A 20,000-nucleotide genomic window follows, 5' to 3' on the forward strand; every position below is an offset into this window, starting at 1 on the left:
TATATATATATATTTTCACACAATTAAAAATTTTATGTCTTTTAAAATATATATTTATATATTTATATTTATATATTTATATTTATATTATTATTTTTTGTTGTTTTTTTTTTTTCTTTTTTTTTAATTTATACATATTTTTTTAAAACAAAAAATTTCAAATTATTTTATTAATTATATCTTAAATAATATATATATATATATATATGTGTGTATATTTTAAAAGTCGTATATTTTTAAAAGGACATCATTCCAATATGAGATTCTTGTTATTCTTCTCAACGTTAAATTTCTACAGGCAAACAAAAAAAAAAAAAAAAAAAAAAAAAAAAAAAAAAAAAAGAGATGTAAAATGTAAAATGCGAAAAATATTAAATAATGACATATATGCACATATACATACATATTATATATATTATACATATTATATATATTATACATATTATATATATTATACATATTATATATATTATACATATTATATATATATACATATTATATATATTATACATATTATATATATTATACATATTATCTAATATATTAATTTTCTTTTTGCTTTTTTGTTGGGTCTTTTCTTACCTGCTTATCTGAGATGGTACTTATATCTGCTTTATATTTAATATCTTGATCATTTTTGGTAAATATAATATGATCATCTTCGAACGTATTTTTAATTATTAATGTATCATCACGTTCTTGTTTATTTAAAGTTAATTCTTGTATAACATTTTCATACTCTGTATTTTTGAGAAGTAATGGATTCTTCTTAATATAATTTAATGATAAGTTAATATTTTTATCAGACGTTTCTATAATACGATTTTTATAAAATCTCATTTTTCTTTTCTCTTTAATGGTATCAATTTTTTTTATTGCGTTAATCGTTTTTATATATATATCTCTATCATACTTAATAGGTTCATTTCTAATCTTTTCAAATTCAAACGTTTTATCATAACTTAATTCTTTATTTCTTTCTTTTCTGTATATTTTAGTCCACTTTACTTTACGAGGATTGTGTTTAGCTTTAAAATGTTTGTGACATTTACTCCTACAAAATTTAAAAACATTACAATCATTTCGTATGAAAAATATACCATGCCCTAAAAAAAATAAAAAAATAAACAATAAATAATAAAAATATATATATATAAATATATGTACATATGTATATATTTATATTTTATGTTTTCCATTTGTTTGTTACATATATATATATATATATATATATATATATTTATTTATTTATTTATTTATTTTATTTCATTTTTTAGTTCGTTACCTGGATATATATTGCCTGAACAATACCAACACTTTTCTATTCTCATCGTAATATAAAAAGCAAAACAAAAAAACAAATTGAAAAATTAAATAAAAATATAAAAAAATTACATATATATATATATATATATATATATATATATATATAATATATATATAATTTTTCTTTCAAAAAAACTGTTTTATAAACAAATGAAAAACGAACGAACTCAATATAAGATGATGGATTTATTCATTTTATATTCATATAATTATAATATCTTATATAATTTATATATTAATTTATATATATAAAAAGAAAATTTTTATAAAATATATTAAATAAAATAATTTCTTTTTTTAAATATAATATAATATAAAATGTAATGTAACATTTTACATATTTTATATTTATATATAATATCCCATCTTCTGAAAATCAAATAATTTTTATGTAGAACATTTAATTTGGATTTTTATCCATATAGCATAAAAAAAATTATATATATATAAAATATATATGTATGTATAATATTATATATAGGTATTTATTGGCAATAACCTATAAATAAAAATATAATATAATACATAAGACTATATTATTATATATATATATAATATATTTTTTTTTTTTTTTTTTTTTTTTTTTTTATTTTATTAATATATAATAATATTTTTTCATTACTTTAAAATTAAATATTCAGAAAAAAAAAAAATTTATATTATATATAAAATTATATATATTTCTGTGCCCCCAATAAAATAATTTTGTTTTTTTATAATTTATGAACAGATATATATATATATATATATATAAAATTAATTAGGATATAATTTCTTTATTAAGAATAAATTATTATACATACATATATATATATAAATATATATATATATATATGTATATATTTTATATGAGGAATTTTTTATAATAATAATATATTTATAATGCATTAAAAAAAAAATATATATATATATATTTATATTTATATATTATGACATAATGCATAAAGAAGAAAAAGAAAAAGACAAAAAAAAAGATAACAATTACGATAATGATTACCATAATGATTACCATAATGATTACCATAATGATTACCATAATGATTACGATAACGAGAACGATTGTAATAATAATGAACGTGAAGGATCAGTCCATGGGGATAACATCCATGCTTATGAAGAACAAAATTATGAAAACGATATATTAAACATAATAAATAAACAAATGGATAATATAAAAAGTAATGATCCCATAAAAAATAACAGTAATAATAGTTATAATAATAATTTTTTGGATATGAATTTTTTAGAACAAGACCAATTATTTTTAGAAAATATAAACCAAGATAATGTTGTGTCTGCACATTATACATCAGAATATGATAATAATGAAAAAGAAAAATCAGATGATTTAAAAAATAAACTGGTTCATAAAAATATATCTTTAAATATACATAATATAATATCATCAGCAAATTTGTGCATAGATATTAATTTACGTTTAGTTGCGGTTTCTATAAGGAATGCTGAATATAATCCTAGTAAAATTAATACTCTTATAATTAGATTGAATAAACCTCAATGTACTGCTCTTATTTTTAAAAATGGAAGAATTATGTTAACAGGTACTAGAACCAAAAAAGATTCTATCATGGGATGTAAAAAAATTGCAAAAATTATTAAAATCGTAACAAAAGATAAAGTGAAATTTTGTAATTTCAAAATTGAAAATATTATAGCTAGTGCTAATTGTAATATTCCAATTAGATTAGAAGTACTAGCACATGATCATAAAGAATATTGTAATTATGAACCTGAACTTTTTGCAGGACTAGTATATAGATATAAACCAACATCCAATTTAAAATCCGTTATCTTAATTTTCGTCTCAGGAAAAATAATTATAACTGGTTGTAAATCTGTCAACAAATTGTATACCGTCTTTCAGGATATATACAATGTGTTAATTCAATACAAAAATTAAAAATTAAAAATTAAAAAAATTAAAAATTAAAATTAAAAATAATATATATATATATATGTATATATTTATTTATTTATATATTTTTTATTTCCACCATTTTTTTACTCATGTTTTTGTTTGTTTTGTTATATATATATATATATATATATATATATATATATATATATTTTTTTTTTTTTTTTTTTTTATGTATTTATTTTATTTTTTTTTTTTTTAAATTCCTTGCTGCACATTATTAGCTATAAGGGGGTCCCTATTTTCCACGTAGAGAGATTCCAAGTTATGTATATTAAACGTGCCATTAAAATTATCCAAGGAAACCGAATTTTTATTTTTGATTTTTTTCATTTTTCTTAAAATAAATTTCTGTCTTCTAGCTTTTACTAAGGCTGATACAAACCACACTGTTCTTAAAATTTTCATCCACTGTTTATATGAAGGATGTACATTTAATTTTATTAATTCATAATAAGAGAGTACTAATTTTTCATTAAATCGAACTAAAGTAGGATGTATTTTTTTAACTTTCATCTCGTTAAGTATTTTAAAACATTCTTTTATAATATCATAATAATTCTCCGCATTATCCTTTTTTCTTTTGGATATTAAAAGTTTCCCATGTAATAATATTGAATAAGATACTTCATCTTTTAATGGATACTTTTCTAACATATTATAATAATGTTCAAACTCTTTTTCATTACTTTTCCTTTTTAATAAAATCCATATTTTCTTATGTAATTTATTTTTATATTTCTGAATATCATGTTCTTCCTTTGTTATTTCGAGTACATTCTTCTTATTATTTCTTGTTAGGTTATTTTCCTTTTCTTCGACACGTACCTGGTGACTTGTCATATCATAACCAAACAAATTAATATTTGTATTATCACAAATGTTTAATTTATCACAAATGTTTATATCATCACTAATATTTATATTATCACTAATATTTATATTATCACTAATATTTGTATTATCACTAATATTTGTATTATCACTAATATTTGTATTATCACTAATATTTGTATTATCACTAATATTTGTACTATCATCATTATTTATATTATTATAACTATCTAATAAATAATTGTTTTTATTTTTATCCCTAGGGATAACATTGTAAAATGAAATATTACTTTGGTCATTAACCTTTTCCATTTTTAATCTCCTTTCAATTTTTGATGAAAGATAATATTTTTTATCCTTTTCTTCATTTTTGTCATTCATTTTGCTGTAGTCATCTTGCTGCTTTCTTTTTTTTAGTATCCGATTAGGAAAATACTTATTTATTATATCATTAAAATTATTTTTATCACTTCTTATCCTTAAGGATGAAGGTTTTATAACGAACTTGTTATTATTGACATTTCTAGAAAATGATCTTTTAACAATTTTTAACAAAATGGTATGTTCCACATTTTTAAGAATTAACATTTTTCTTTTTTTATAATCCACATTGGGAAAATCAAAAAAAGTTTTTAATATCAAAGAAAATTAAAATTAAAAAAAAAAAATATATACATATATATATATATATATATATATATTTATTTATTTATACATATATTTAATGCTTACACCTAAGTTCTTATATGTTATATTTTATATATACATTTCTATGTACATATGTATATATGTATATTTGTATATATAGGGATAAATTTTTATAAAGCATAAAAAAAAAAAAAATGTTTTTTCATTTTTTTTAAAAAACAAACACACACGTAGAAAAAAAAAAAAATTCAAGAGCTACAAACGATAAATGAAAATTTCAACCATAATATAAATATTGATATATATATTAATATATATATATATATATATATATATATTTATTTATTTATATTTTTTATTATTTGTATCCATATGTATGGTCTCCCTTTGTTATAGTAATTTTTATATTTCCTTTTTATATGACCTTTTAAAAAAAATCTATAGCGTTACTTAAAAGTTTATCTAACATTTTACTCGACCGATCCCTTTTCTCATCCTACATATATATATATATATATATATATGTATATATGTAAGAAATACAACCGATAAATACATAATAATATATAGAACATATAAATATTTCATTTTTCAATATCATTTCCTTTTCTTTTCATATATATTCCTCTCAATAATATGTTATACCAAATCGTACTTAAATCTTCGCATGGCTTTTTTCTAATGAACAAAAATATACAAATATTTCCATGTGTCACATTTGTAAAATATATTTTATAAATCCATCTTTACCATATTTTCTAATATTCAATGAAATGTCCCACATATATATATATATATATGTCTCTATTTCGTGATAAAGAAAAAAACAATTGTATTTAATACAACTTCAATGTGTATATATTATTTTCACTTACTTCCTTTTTTTCAAGCTCATCTATGACAAAAAGGGAACAAACAATATATATATATATATATATATATATATATTTTTATATATATGTATTTTTTTTTTTTTTTTTTAATTTATTAGCTAGCTCCTTTTTATTTAGCTAAACAAAAATAGCTATATTTCCAATTTACACATACACACACACACAAAAAAAAAAAAAAAAAAAAAAAAAAAAAAAAAAAAAAAACCACAATTTTTAGCTAGTTCATTTTCATGAATATATCAAAAAAATTAATTTATTTCAATAAATTGTAAATAAAACAGAAAATATTGTGTTCTATTTTGGTATTCTTTTTTTTTTTATTTTATTCGTTCTTATTGTTTTCCTTTCCTTTTATCTTAACCTTGAATAATATCATGGTCACTTGACACTTCTGTGGAAAAATTAAAAACGGTGTAAGGAGGATCAGCAATATTCAATTCTTTCATCTGAAGAGAAGAAAAAATAAAAGTAAATGCAACAAACAGGTGGGACATCATAAAAAAATATCTCATAAAATAAAATATATAAGGGTCATATCATTGAACCAGAAAAATATACACACATATATATATATATATATATATATATATATTATTACATAGGTTCAATTTACGTATTTATTTTTTTATTTCTTTCCAATTTACTTTCCTCTCATAAAAAGAAAAATGCTTGTCCTTTAAAACAGTGCAGCTACTTGCATACGTTTGATAATTTAGAATAAAAAGAAAAACGACAAAAGAGAGAATCGAAAAAAGAAACAATTTATTTTTAAAATGAAAATACATCATGTACAGAAATAATGGAATGACAGAAAATGAATTTGTAACCTTTTTTCTTTTTTTTTATAAAAATAATCAAATGTATTTTTTTTTTTTTTTTAATTTAATAAATGGTTGAATTCTTTTCCTATATAATTGTATCAATAATATATACAATTTTTTGTTAAAATGTATATATATATATATATTAATAAATAAATATATATTTGTGTGTCTTTCTCTTATGAAAAAATATATTGATAAAAAGAGAATTTAATATAGGATGTTTTTTTCATCTACATTTTCAAATAAAAAACTTATTCATGTATTTACACCTTCAAAGAAAAGCAGTCTCTTGTTTAAATTGTATGATATATGTGGACACGAATTATAAGAGGATAATAGGAGAAAATAAAATATATATATATATATATATATAATATTAAAACATATTTTTTATAATTGAATGTTTCCTCCTAGAATATAAAAGGATCACTTCTTTTATATTTATACGTTAAAATAAATAAACATCAATGTATATTAATATATAAGTATTTTAAACAGTGTGCGATCATATTTTATGCATGGTACAAACGAAAATATAAAAATATATAAATATAAAAATATAAAAATATATAAATATAAAAATATATAAATATATATATATCTACATATATATTTTTTATGTATGCCTATCTAATTTAAAATGGCATAAAGATAGAGAGAAATATATATATATATATATAATAAAAAAAGTGTTGATATTTCAAGAGAGAGAGAGTCCTTCTTTTTAAAAAATAAATATATACATAATATAAATATATATGTGTGTATATTGTATGTTCATATTTATTATATGTAATATTTTAATATATATATTTGTATTATAGTCCATAACATATATATATATATATATATATATATATATATATTTATATTTATTTATTTATTTATTTACATTTATGTAATGTTTACCTTGGAACGCCTGTCTATTTATATATCCTCACTCATTAATAATAAAAATAATATATTTATAAATATATTTATTTCATGTAACGATTTTATTATGGATAGATAGAGGATATACTTCGTACTTAATATAAGTACTTTATATTTAAAAATAATATTTATTTTATATTATTAAAACATCTTGTCCATTGTAATAACGATATATTCTTGTTAATAAAAATATAGGCACACATATTAAAATGAACTTATTTTACCAAAGTCATATGATATATAAATATTATATATATATATATATATATATATTTTTTTTTTATTTTTTGTCTGTACATATATAAATTTATTAATTATAAATGAATAAAAGAAAAAAAAAAGGTATGATGAGATAATTTTTCTTGGAGTCTTCCACTTTAATATAGTGAAAGAAAAAAGAGAAAAAATAAAATAAAATAAAATAAATAAATAAAACAAATACATAAAACAAATACATAAAACAAATACATAAAACAAATACATAAAACAAATACATAAAACAAATACATAAAACAAATACATAAAACAAATACATAAAACAAATACATAAAACAAATACATAAAACAAATACATAAAACAAATACATAAAACAAATACATAAAACAAATACATAATGACAATTTATAATCAAATTATATGATTTAAAGTATTAAGTATATGTTTATTTCCTGTTCATATAAAAAAATTATTATACATACAATGAATATTAATCTAATTAAAAAACGTGATGATATTCCTCAAACGAATTATCGTTCCAATAATAAATTATTAACAAATAAAAGGAATGATCTTCATTTAAGAAGAAGAAAAGAAGAGTCTTCTATTTCTACATTTATTAAAAAGAACATAACAAATGTAAAACATACAAAAGATAGACATGTATTTAATAATAAAACAACAAAGACAAAATTTCCAGAAGATAAGATAAATAATTATATGCGTAAACCAAATATAATTAATGTACATAGGAAAAAATGTTCTGTTGATATTATGAACAAAGGAAATTCTTCTTCTTCTTCTTCTTCTTTCTCTTTTCAAGATAGAAGAAATAATATAAACGATATTAAAAAGGATATAGGAATTGATCAAAGTAATAATATAAAAAATGATAAAGTTACTTGTATAAAACATAATATTAATTTAAAGGAACTCATAAATTTAAATTTATTTGAAGAAACAAAATTAATAAATCATGATCAAAAAGAAAATCTTTCTCATATGATAAAAGAAGGTGATAATAAAGTAAGAAATGTGAAAAAACAAACGAATAAATATAATAATGTTGATAATAATAAAAATAATTATTATGCTGAAACGATTTATATTGTTGATGAACAAGAGAAGGAAGCAGATTGTTTTCCTAATAATAAATCAAATATTGTATTATCATATTCAAATCAAAAAAAAGAAGAAAATGTTTTAAAAAATAATTATAAAAAAAATGAATCTCTTAATATAAACCATAATAAAAGAGATGATACAAATGTGTGTCCTGTTATCAAAGGGTTAACATCTAAAAAAAAAAATAATTACATTAATAATGATAGTAATATATATAAAGAAATAAATAACAACTCTCAACATATACATTCTAATATAAAAACATCAAACATTTGTAAAGAAGAAAAAACATATATAATATCATATATTAATAATAAATCAAATATTATTTTTAACAGTAATATAAATGGTAACAAAAATATTCTAAATAATGTAAACACATATAAAAATAAACAGGGTGATAAAATTTCAAATATTAATAAAAATGAAATAAAAAAAAATAAAAAAATTAATGATACATCTTTTCAATGTATAAAAAATAATATTAACAATACTTCTATAGAAGAAGGAAGGCATATTATTAGATCAAATAAAAATAATAATACATTTGATCAAGAAATAAATAACGAGATACATAATAAAAAGGATAATTATTATTATAAAGGTGATACATCTATTTATTACAAAATGATTGGGAATCAATATAATTGTGGGGATAACATATCTATAAATATTAATAAAAACAAAGAAACATTAAATCAAACACAGGGCAAATTAATTAACACCTTGGATCCTACTATGAACACAACATATAAAAACAATGACAAAAATGTTTTAAAAATAAATCATAAGGAGGTAAGGAAAGGATTAACCTTTGAGCAGATGAGAAGAAAAAGTTATGAACCCATCTTATACAATGAAGTAAATAGAAATCAACATATAAATGAAAATGTTAATAATATTAAAGATTACAATAATAATATAAACGACATTTATAATAATACAAGTGAACATACTCATAATAATAATTACAGTGATAAAAAAAAAACAAGCGTACAAAAAACATCAAGGAATCCCATATATGAAATAAAAAATAAAATGATAAAAAGAAGTACAGTAAATCCTAAATTAACACAAAAAAGTACTTCAAAAAATTCGATGGACTCTTTTTTATTATTTCCTAAAAAAAATATAACAACAAATAATTTTTCTCATCATATAAATAATGATATAAAATCAGCAAGTCGTAGCAACATCTTGGTCAAAAATAAACAAATAGAAAAAAAAAAAAATAACGCAATATATAACATTGCACAAAATAATCATAATATGAATCATATGGATGAAAAAAAAAAAAAAGAATTATTTCTTCTTAAAATAAATGATATCGCTAATAAAAATTATAAGGATACATATAAAGAGGAGGAAAAGATAATACAATCGGAAAATAAAACAATTCAAAATAATGAAAAAAAAAAAGAAAATAATATTTATATTTACAATTCAAAAGATATATATATGGATAAAAATTGTAATTTAAAAAATAATGTTCTTTTATATAATAATAAAAGAAAAACAAATCAACATAAAAACTCTTTATATATGGAAATAAAAACAAAGGATAATTTTAAAAAAAGTAATTATATAGCAGAGGGAAAAGAAAAAAAAAAAAATGGATTATCAGTAATTAATAATACCTCAAAATTTTATTCATATGAACAAAATAATGATAATAATAATGATAATAATAATAATAATAATAATAATAATAATAATAATAATAATAATAATAATAATAATAACAATAACAATAACAATAACAATAATAATAATAACAATAATAATAATAATAATAATAATAATAATAACAATAATGATAATATTATTTGCCAGAATACAAATATAAATTCAAATAATAATATAATTGAACCAAAAAAAAAAAAACTTTTATTTTTTAAAAAAAAAATAAACAACAAAATAAATACAATAACAAATAATATAAGTGAACAAGAAGGAAATATAAACAAAACATCCTTACACAAAAAAACTATAAATCCAATTTATAATTTTAAAGAAAAAAATAATAAAACAGATCATCACACTACTATTCTTTCTTCAGCATATCATAATAAATTAATAAAAACTGGTCTTAAAGGTAAACTATCACAACTTAAAAATGGGAATCAAAAAACTTTTATGAAAAAAGTCACAACTCCAAACATTTCAACAAAAAAAAATATCCTATCAGGAGCTAAGGAAAAACCAGGTATTACAAAAATAAAGATAAATATAATGATATATATATGTGTATATGTTAATGTATATTATATATATATAATATATTTATTAATTAATACCTATGGGTTTATTTTATTTTTTATCTGTAGTTAATATTATTTTATTATATATATATATATATATATATATATATATATATATATATTTTTTTTTTTTTTTTAAATGAATAAATATATTTATATATATGTATTATTCGCTGTACTTTTTTTTTTTTTTTTTTTTATCATGTTTATTATATATATTTATTTATTCATTTATTTAATTTATTTTTTGCCACATAAAAATATTAAAAAAAAAAAATTTTATTATTACATCATATATATATATATATATATATATATATAATATAAATATATATTTATATTTTTTGTTGTCTAATTATTGTAGATGTTTAATAATATACAGTTAATATAAATATATATTTATATTTATATTTATATTTATTATTTTATTTTTTTTAACTCCCCCCATATATATATATATATATATATATATATATATATATATAATATATATATTATAATTATATTTTATTATTTCCCTATATTTAATTTATATATCCATTAATCATTATTAAAGTAGCATAATTTTTTTTTCGCATATATGTTTGTTTATATATATATATTCATATATTTCTACTGTTATATTATATTTTCTTTATTTTTTTTTTTCTTTGTAAATATATAATTCATATATCATTAATTTAATTTTTATTTTATAATTTTATAATATTATAATTTTTTTCTTTTCTTTTTTTTTTTTTTTCTTCTTCATAGTTGCATGGCCTTCTAATTTGTGTAATAATAAAAAAGTGCTGAATAATGAAAAAAAATTAAATAAAAACATGACAAATCCAAGTTCAATAATTCAGAATATAACAGATCAAAGTATGACATCATGCGAAAATGTAAAAAACAAAATTAAAGATTATATTCTTAAAAACGATAATGATAACGAAAAAGAGGAAATGGTAAAAGAAGATAGTAACCATTTTATTTTAAACAATAATGAGAATGAGTCCTTGGACATCAGTAATGTGTTCCTAATAAGTTGTAATAAAAATAAAAATGATGATGATAAAAATAAAAATAATCATATCCTTTCACATAATCATATACACAATGATAAATATAAAATGGAACACGAAGAATTTATTTCCCTAGAAAATAATAAAAACAGCAACACAAATGATGACCATAATAATAATAATAATAATAATAAAAATAAATCTAGTACTAGTTATATTATTCATAATAATTATATTGACAATAATAATAAATATTTTCATCATACAAAAAGTAAACAGAATGGAGAAAAAAAAAATTTTTCTTTAAATATTAAAAAGGATCAAGAAAATATACAAGGACAAAATAATTATATTCATATAGATATACACAAAAAAGAAAATCAAAATCGAAATCGAAATCAAAATCGAAATCAAATTCAAAATCAAATTCAAAATCAAATTCAAAATCAAATTCAAAATCAAATTCAAAATCAAATTCAAAATCAAAATCAAAATCAAAGTCAAAATCAAAATCAAAATCAAATTCAAAATCAAAATCAAATTCAAAATCAAAGTCAAAATCAAAGTCAAAATCAAAGTGAAATATCAAAATGTGTATCTACCAATATGTATGATCATATAGCATGGGAAAAAAAAAATGAACAAAATGTATTACCCATAAGAAATAATTTATGTGAAACATCCCATATGAATCTTATATCCAACAATCTTATTAATTCACAAGAAAATACAGGAGTACAAAAAGTAGAAGAAGTACCAAAAGTACAAGAAGTACAAAAAGTAGAAGGGGTACAAAAAGTAGAAGGGGTACAAAAAGTAGAAGAGGTACCAAAAGTACAAGAAGTACAAAAAGTAGAAGAGGTACCAAAAGAACAAGATGTACCAAAAAAACACGGTGTACCAAAAGAACAGGATGTACCAAAAGAACAAGAAGTACCAAAAGAACAAGAAGTACCAAAAGAACAAGAAGAAATGAAAAAAAGAAAAAAAGAAAACCCAAACGATCAGCAAATTTCAAATGTTGAAATCAAAAATAATAATTGTACAAATACAAGTGAAATATTCATAAATACGGGAAATAATCCATATTTTTTAAGAAGCAATAATAAAAAGAGAAAAACGACAAGTTATTCCATGCAAAAGGAAGAGGATCCTAAAATTTTGAGAAATCATCATACACATGAAAATAATAACAATAATAATAATAATAATAATTGTGATCATAAATCTCTTGAACATAAAATTCATTACAATAATAATTACACAATAAACAAAGAATTTAACCAGGATAATCATAATAATAAGGATATGTATCCATCCAATAATAATAAAAATAATTCTTACAAAAAAAAAAAAAATGTCAAATGTACTAATTTGTTATCCAACTCACAAAATGAAAAAAAAATAAAATTAAAAAATTCAAATATTTTAAAAAATTTAAATGATAAATATATAAATAGTCTTATGTATCCAAATAATACAATACCAAAAAAAGAAGAAATTGAAAATTTTGTTTCATTGTTTTATAAATCTAAGGATAAAAATAAAAGTAAAAAATCACATGCATATCATAACAATGATGATATTATGTCTATTCAGAAAAATAAGGAAAAATATGTTCACATTGTTCAAAGCTTAACAAATCAACATATTTTATTAAACGATTATCAAACTGGTGATACAAATACTAAAAATAGCTACAGACACAATAATAATAATAACAATAATAATAGTAATAATAGTAATAATAATAATAATCAGTATGATGATCAATATATTCTTGCTAATGAAAAAAAAATCTCTTCAAAAACAAATCTTTTCGATGAATTCATATTGAACCATAACAATTCTCCACTTTCTTTAAACAATGATGATCATATAAATTTTAATAACGACAATCTTAATATATCCTTAAACTCACTTATTTTAGATAATTTTGATAAAAATCATCACAACCTTTTTGTGAATGACCAAGAGGAAATGGATTGTCTTGTTGAGAATTATAAAAATAATTCTTCTATTAATTATAAGGATGACTATGTTCCCCTATCTAATCACATGAACAATTATATATATAATAATAATAATAATAATAATAGTGATGTGGGAACGATATCCAATTTTATTAATCATGATACCCATAAATATGAACAAAATGAACAATTAAAAGTAAATATGTTTAATGATCACAGCGATATATATGAAGACATAGATAAAAATAAAAGTGAATATTCCAATGAATATAATATGAACCAACTTATAAACTCTTCCTTTATAGATAATGAAATAATTAAACTTCTAACCTCAAATATACTATTAAAACAAATGATTATAAATCATAATAATCACATAAATAAGAACCAATTTAATAATAATGTAGAAAATACATCTCTTTGTGATGAACATATAGATATAAACAATCATATGAATACATATCATCATGATCATAAAAATTATAAAAATAATTATCAACAAACCGAATCTATAGAACAAGACTTTAAAAATTTTATCTGTAAATATATACTCAATAATAAAATAAATGACATACAAAATAATATGCACATTCATAAAGAACATGAACACGAAGTAAATATACCAAATATGGAAAATATAAACAATATAGAAAATGTAGAAAATATTTTATATTATCTTGATAACAATAATAATGCAACGGAAAAATCAAATACCACATCTTCTAAATTAAAAAAAAAACATTCTTGTAAGGGGAATTTATATCAAAATGATCATACAGATTCTGATTATTTTACAAAGTATATACACCCATTAGATAAAAACAATTTAATCAATAGTTATAAAAGTGATGCACATAATAATGAAGAATGTAATATATATACAAACATTTTACAAAATAATAATAACAATTCAGTGGTCACTTTGACAGATATTAAAAATTTTATACAAAATATATCAGATATAAATAATGAAGAAAATAAAAAATTTTACAATGTTTTTGTAAAAAAAGTAAGAGATAAATATTTTAAACACGTAACAAACAAAAATGATGATACGGGACATAATTATAACGACACTTGTGAATATCGTAGCACAATTACGAATTATAGCTATATTAATAAAAATGAATATGATATCAACAGTAATATAGACAATAATATAAATAATAATATAGATCATAATATAAATGATTATTTAAATAATCATATAGATCATAATATAAATGATTATTTAAATAATAATATAGATCATAATATAAATGATTATTTAAATAATCATATAGATCATAATATAAATGATTATTTAAATAATCATATAGATCATAATATAAATGATTATTTAAATAATCATATAGATAGTAATATAAATGATTATTTAAATAATCATATAGATAGTAATATAGATAATATAAATAATCTTATAGATAATCATATAAATAATCATATTAACATTGATAATGAAAATATTCACCATAATTATCATCAACCTTATAATTGTAATATTTATAGTGATGATTATGAAATATCTAACAATATAAACAATAATAATGATCTCCTTGGAAAATATTCTAAACATCTCAACAATCATATCAGGAATGAAGAAAATCAAAATTTATTAACACTTGATGAAAAACACATGAACAGGTCAGGTGAAAATGTAACAAAGGATCAATGTAAAAATAATCATTTTAGAAACTCATTTAATAATCCTTTATATGATTTTTATGAAAGTAATATTTACTCTTCCAATGATGATCATAATATTAAATTAATAAAACATTTAAATTTAAAAGAAAATTATGAAAAATCAAAAGTAAATAATAAAAAATATCTAAACTCGACTGCTTTGGCTAGTTCTAAAAAACATATGAACAGTGCAGGTGATCAGGAAAAAGTTGTGCACACATATTCTTCTGATGAGATGAAAGAATATAACTTTTTAAAAGAATTATATAGAATACAAAATAATGAACAAGAAAATATCTCGAAAATGTCTATAAAAGAAAAAGAATATATATCATTATCTGATGAATATAAAACAGGGTTTTCTCAAAATAACAGTAATAAAAAAAATTATAACAATTATAAAAACATTTTCAATAATGAATATTCGGATAATGTAAACAAAAATAGTTCTAAATGTAGGCAAGTGCATATGGCGCCATTTTCATCCATAAATAATAGTAGTTTTGAAGTTGATAAAAATAGTTATATTAATAGTGGTAATGGTAATATTAATTTGGGGGAAGAAATATGTATGAATGATAACGTAGATATGTCTGAATATAATAGGCATGATATGTCTGAATATAATAGTCATGATATGTCTGAATATAATAGGCATGATATGTCTGAATATAATAGACATGATATATCTCAACATAATAGGCATGATATATCTCAACATAATAGGCATGATATATCTCAACATAATAGGCATGATATTTGTGAGAATGAGGAGGATCATACATATAATAATCATAGGCATGTTAATAACGAAAGTCGTAAACATAAGAAAGGACATAAGAGAGATAGTAAATCTCGTAATTATAATTATTACAATATTATGAAAAATTATTATTTTGCCTTTTTTTTAGATCTATACAAAAACAATGAAGACAGTAAGAAATCTAGCAACAGTGACAATAATGAAAATGACGAAAATAATAATAATAATAATGATTATAATTTTCATTATAGTGTTGATGATAATAGTAGTCTTACAACAGATGTTTTGAAAGAGTTCGATGAGAATAGAGAAAATCAAGAATATGAAGAATTTGAAAAAAAAAGCCATGAAGAAATGGTAGATAAAGAAATGGTAAATAAAGAAATGATTAATAAAGATATAATAGATAACGAAATGGTAGATAATGAAATGATTAATAAAGATATAATAGATAAAAAAATGATTAATAAAGATATAATAGATAACGAAATGATTAATAAAGATATAATAGATAACGAAATAATTAATCTTATAAATAACGACATAGTTAACAAAGTAGACATATCTAAATTTGTACAGATACATGTTCCCACAACAACAATAAAAAAAAACGAAAGAAACGTTTCTCCTCAAGATGATTTTTGCATAGCAGATAATTTTACAAATGAAAAAGATAACAAAGAAATGAATAATATAGAAGAAACATATGATAGAATAAAAGACTTCATATGTCAAAATGATACTACTGTTATAAAAAAAAACATATCTAATAATCATAATTCAATTGAATATTGTGAACATGAACAAAATGAATTAGATCTACAAGATAACATGAAAAATAGTAACAAGAAAATATCATCAAATGATCCTGAAGAAGCGCAATTAAAATGTAATATTTTAAGTATGTACGAAAAAAATAATTTGGTAGTACCATCAAATATTATAGTTAGAAAAGAATTTGAAGAACATATAAATAAAAGAGATCATTTTGTATGTGACAATAATGAATATGATTTAAATGAAAAACAAATAAATGAAGATCATATAATAAAAAATGATAATACTAATTTAAATTCCTTAAAAGAAATATCTTTAAATATTGAATCAAAAGTAACAATACATGAACCGGTAAATATGGATCGCCCTATAGATAATAATGAAAATGAAAAAAATAGAGAAGGTGATATGAATTGTACATATAATGATATTACAAAAATACAATATGATAAATGTTCACATAAAGAATTAAATGAAATTGGAATTATTAATAATGATATAGAAAAAAGACAATCAGAAATATTATATGAAACAAACAAATATGATATATTTTTAAATCAAGAAACTATTATGAATAAAAATAAATTAAATACAGATATAAATGAACATATTGAGATACATATTAATAATGAGAATAATTATAATTCAAATAATAGAAATGCTATTGTTCAAGCAGAAAAATTAAATAGTGATATACCATATATAACCAATATTTATAAAGAAATGCATAGATCTCCTGTCATGCCGTTACGAATCGAAGCTTTCCATTCGTTAGAAGATCAAAGATTAATATACGGGAAACCAGATTGGCAAAAATTTCTATGTCCCTTATGTGATAAAAAATATTATCCTCCAAATAGTTATATAAAAAATTATACACATTATTTAAATGAACATTGGATGAATAGAAAAATTCTTGGAGGATATATTATTTTCCCTTGTAAATTAATACACGAAAAAGAAGATATGGAACAAAGCAAAACAAATATGCATTATATTAATAAAGGAATTAAAAAGAAGAAAAAAAAAACAAAAAAAATTTTAATCGATCCACATTATCATTGTCCATTGTGTGTAAATATGTATTTTTATCATTATAATATGTTGACAGAGCATTGTTCAAATTTTCATAAAAATTCTGGTGCTGACCCTTCAAGGACACTTCCCTCAAATTTAGTACACACTCCTTTTATAAATAGCAATGACTACGTTTGTTCATTAACAAAAATGGAAAACGAAAAAGAAAAAGATGAAGATAAAAGTGTGGAAAAAGTCTTAATAGAGGAAAAATGTGAGTCCCTAAGTATTAAAGAATCACACACAGAAAAAGACGAAATTAAAGATGACAATAATAATAATAATAATAATAATAAGCATTATGGTTATTATAATATTGATGATCATAAAAATATTAATAAGCAGGAGGTAACCACACAAGATGCAAATTCCTCCAATTTCAATCTCTTAAATAATATAATTCAAAAAAAAAAAAGAAACACAAGAAATAGTAAAGTTATTTTTTGTGAAGAAATACAAGTACGTGAGTATGACATTGAATTGTCAAAAATTGAAAAATTCGGAGCAAGTATTGGCCCAGTTTTTACGGATGAAGAAAATAAAAAGGAAGAAAATAAAAATGAAGTAAATAAAAAGGAAGAAAATAAAAAGGAAGAAAATAAAAAGGAAGAAAATAAAAATGAAGTAAATAAAAAGGAAGAAAATAAAAAGGAAGAAAATAAAAAGGAAGAAAATAAAAAGGAAGAAAATAAAAAGGAAGTAAATAAAAATGAAGAGAATAAAAATGAAGTAAATAAAAAGGAAGAAAATAAAAAGGAAGAAAATAAAAATGAAGAGAATAAAAATGAAGTAAATAAAAATGAAGTAAATAAAAAGGAAGAAAATAAAAATGAAGAAAATAAAAATGAAGAGAATAAAAATGAAGAAAATAAATATGAAGAGAATAAAAATGAAGAAAATAAATATGAAGGGAATAAAAATGAAGTAAATAAAAAGGAAGAAAATAAAAATGAAGTAAATAAAAATGAAGTAAATAAAAAGGAAGAAAATAAAAATGAAGAAAATAAAAATGAAGAGAATAAAAATGAAGAAAATAAATATGAAGAGAATCAAAATGAAGAGAATAAATATGAAGAGAATAAAAATGAAGAGAATAAAAATGAAGAGAATAAAAACCAAATAAATAAAAACGAAACAAAAAAAAATGAAGAAAAAATGAATGTTAATAAAGAGGTAAACCAAAATTATACAAATTCTATAAATAACAATGATCAGAATAACGTGACAATTCATAATAATCATCTATCTCATATTTTAAAAGATACTATTTCAAATTGTGATGATCAAACAGAACAAAAGGAAGTACATGAACAAAATAGCCAAAATGAGGAAAAAATTCTGACTTGTTCAGAATTTTTTAAAAATAAAGAAAGTGTAATAAAACAAGAAGAGGAACATGCAAAAGTAAAATCATCAAATGACGATGATAATAAAATAGAGAAATATAAAAAAAATAATGGCGAACAAACATATGAAATAGAGACATATAATAATGACGATACTTTAAAGGATGATATGGAAAATAAAACATTGGTAAGCATAAAAAAAAATAATCAAACTTTGAAACAAATTACAGTTAATTGTAATGAAACGATAACCAATGAAAAGAAAAAGGAAAATATTTTGATTGGGAAGCAGAAAAATAGTGATGATAATACAAGTGTAAAAAATGTACATATAGTAAATAATAAAAAGGATACGATGGCAAAAAAAAATGCATTGT

General features: G+C 19.4%; 5 protein-coding genes across 5 annotated transcripts in view; 2 read left to right on the plus strand and 3 right to left on the minus strand.

The window, feature by feature from the left end:
- Positions 1-247: 247 nt before the first annotated feature.
- Positions 248-1,331, minus strand: PF3D7_0506100 (60S ribosomal subunit protein L24, putative; the record flags this gene model as incomplete). The annotated part of the gene is made up of 3 exons (XM_001351583.1): positions 248-292; positions 583-1,106; positions 1,286-1,331. The coding sequence occupies 3 exons, from the start codon at positions 1,329-1,331 to the stop codon at positions 248-250; spliced, it is 615 nt and encodes a 204-aa protein (XP_001351619.1).
- Positions 1,332-2,263: 932 nt separating this feature from the next.
- Positions 2,264-3,247, plus strand: PF3D7_0506200 (TATA-box-binding protein; the record flags this gene model as incomplete). Its single annotated transcript, XM_001351584.1, has 1 exon — positions 2,264-3,247. One exon carries the CDS (start codon positions 2,264-2,266, stop codon positions 3,245-3,247), a length of 984 nt encoding a protein of 327 aa, XP_001351620.1.
- Positions 3,248-3,460: 213 nt separating this feature from the next.
- Positions 3,461-4,684, minus strand: PF3D7_0506300 (conserved protein, unknown function; the record flags this gene model as incomplete). The annotated part of the gene is made up of 1 exon (XM_001351585.1): positions 3,461-4,684. The coding sequence occupies one exon, from the start codon at positions 4,682-4,684 to the stop codon at positions 3,461-3,463; it is 1,224 nt and encodes a 407-aa protein (XP_001351621.1).
- Positions 4,685-5,171: 487 nt separating this feature from the next.
- Positions 5,172-6,425, minus strand: PF3D7_0506400 (conserved Plasmodium protein, unknown function; the record flags this gene model as incomplete). Its single annotated transcript, XM_002808633.1, has 5 exons — positions 5,172-5,240; positions 5,390-5,422; positions 5,620-5,639; positions 5,999-6,083; positions 6,282-6,425. 5 exons carry the CDS (start codon positions 6,423-6,425, stop codon positions 5,172-5,174), a joined length of 351 nt encoding a protein of 116 aa, XP_002808679.1.
- A 1,669-nt stretch (positions 6,426-8,094) lies between these two features.
- Positions 8,095-20,000, plus strand: part of PF3D7_0506500 (conserved Plasmodium protein, unknown function) — a gene marked incomplete at both ends in the record, with an annotated part of 12,751 nt that continues 845 nt past the window's right edge. The window contains 2 exons of the mRNA XM_002808634.1: positions 8,095-10,942; positions 11,751-20,000. The exon at positions 11,751-20,000 is cut by the window's right edge and continues 845 nt beyond it. Of these exons, the coding sequence (XP_002808680.1) occupies positions 8,095-10,942; positions 11,751-20,000 (11,098 nt within the window). The remainder of the gene's footprint in view (positions 10,943-11,750) is intronic.

Source organism: Plasmodium falciparum (assembly GCF_000002765.6).
Source record: "Plasmodium falciparum 3D7 genome assembly, chromosome: 5".
NCBI classification, from domain to species: domain Eukaryota; phylum Apicomplexa; class Aconoidasida; order Haemosporida; family Plasmodiidae; genus Plasmodium; species Plasmodium falciparum.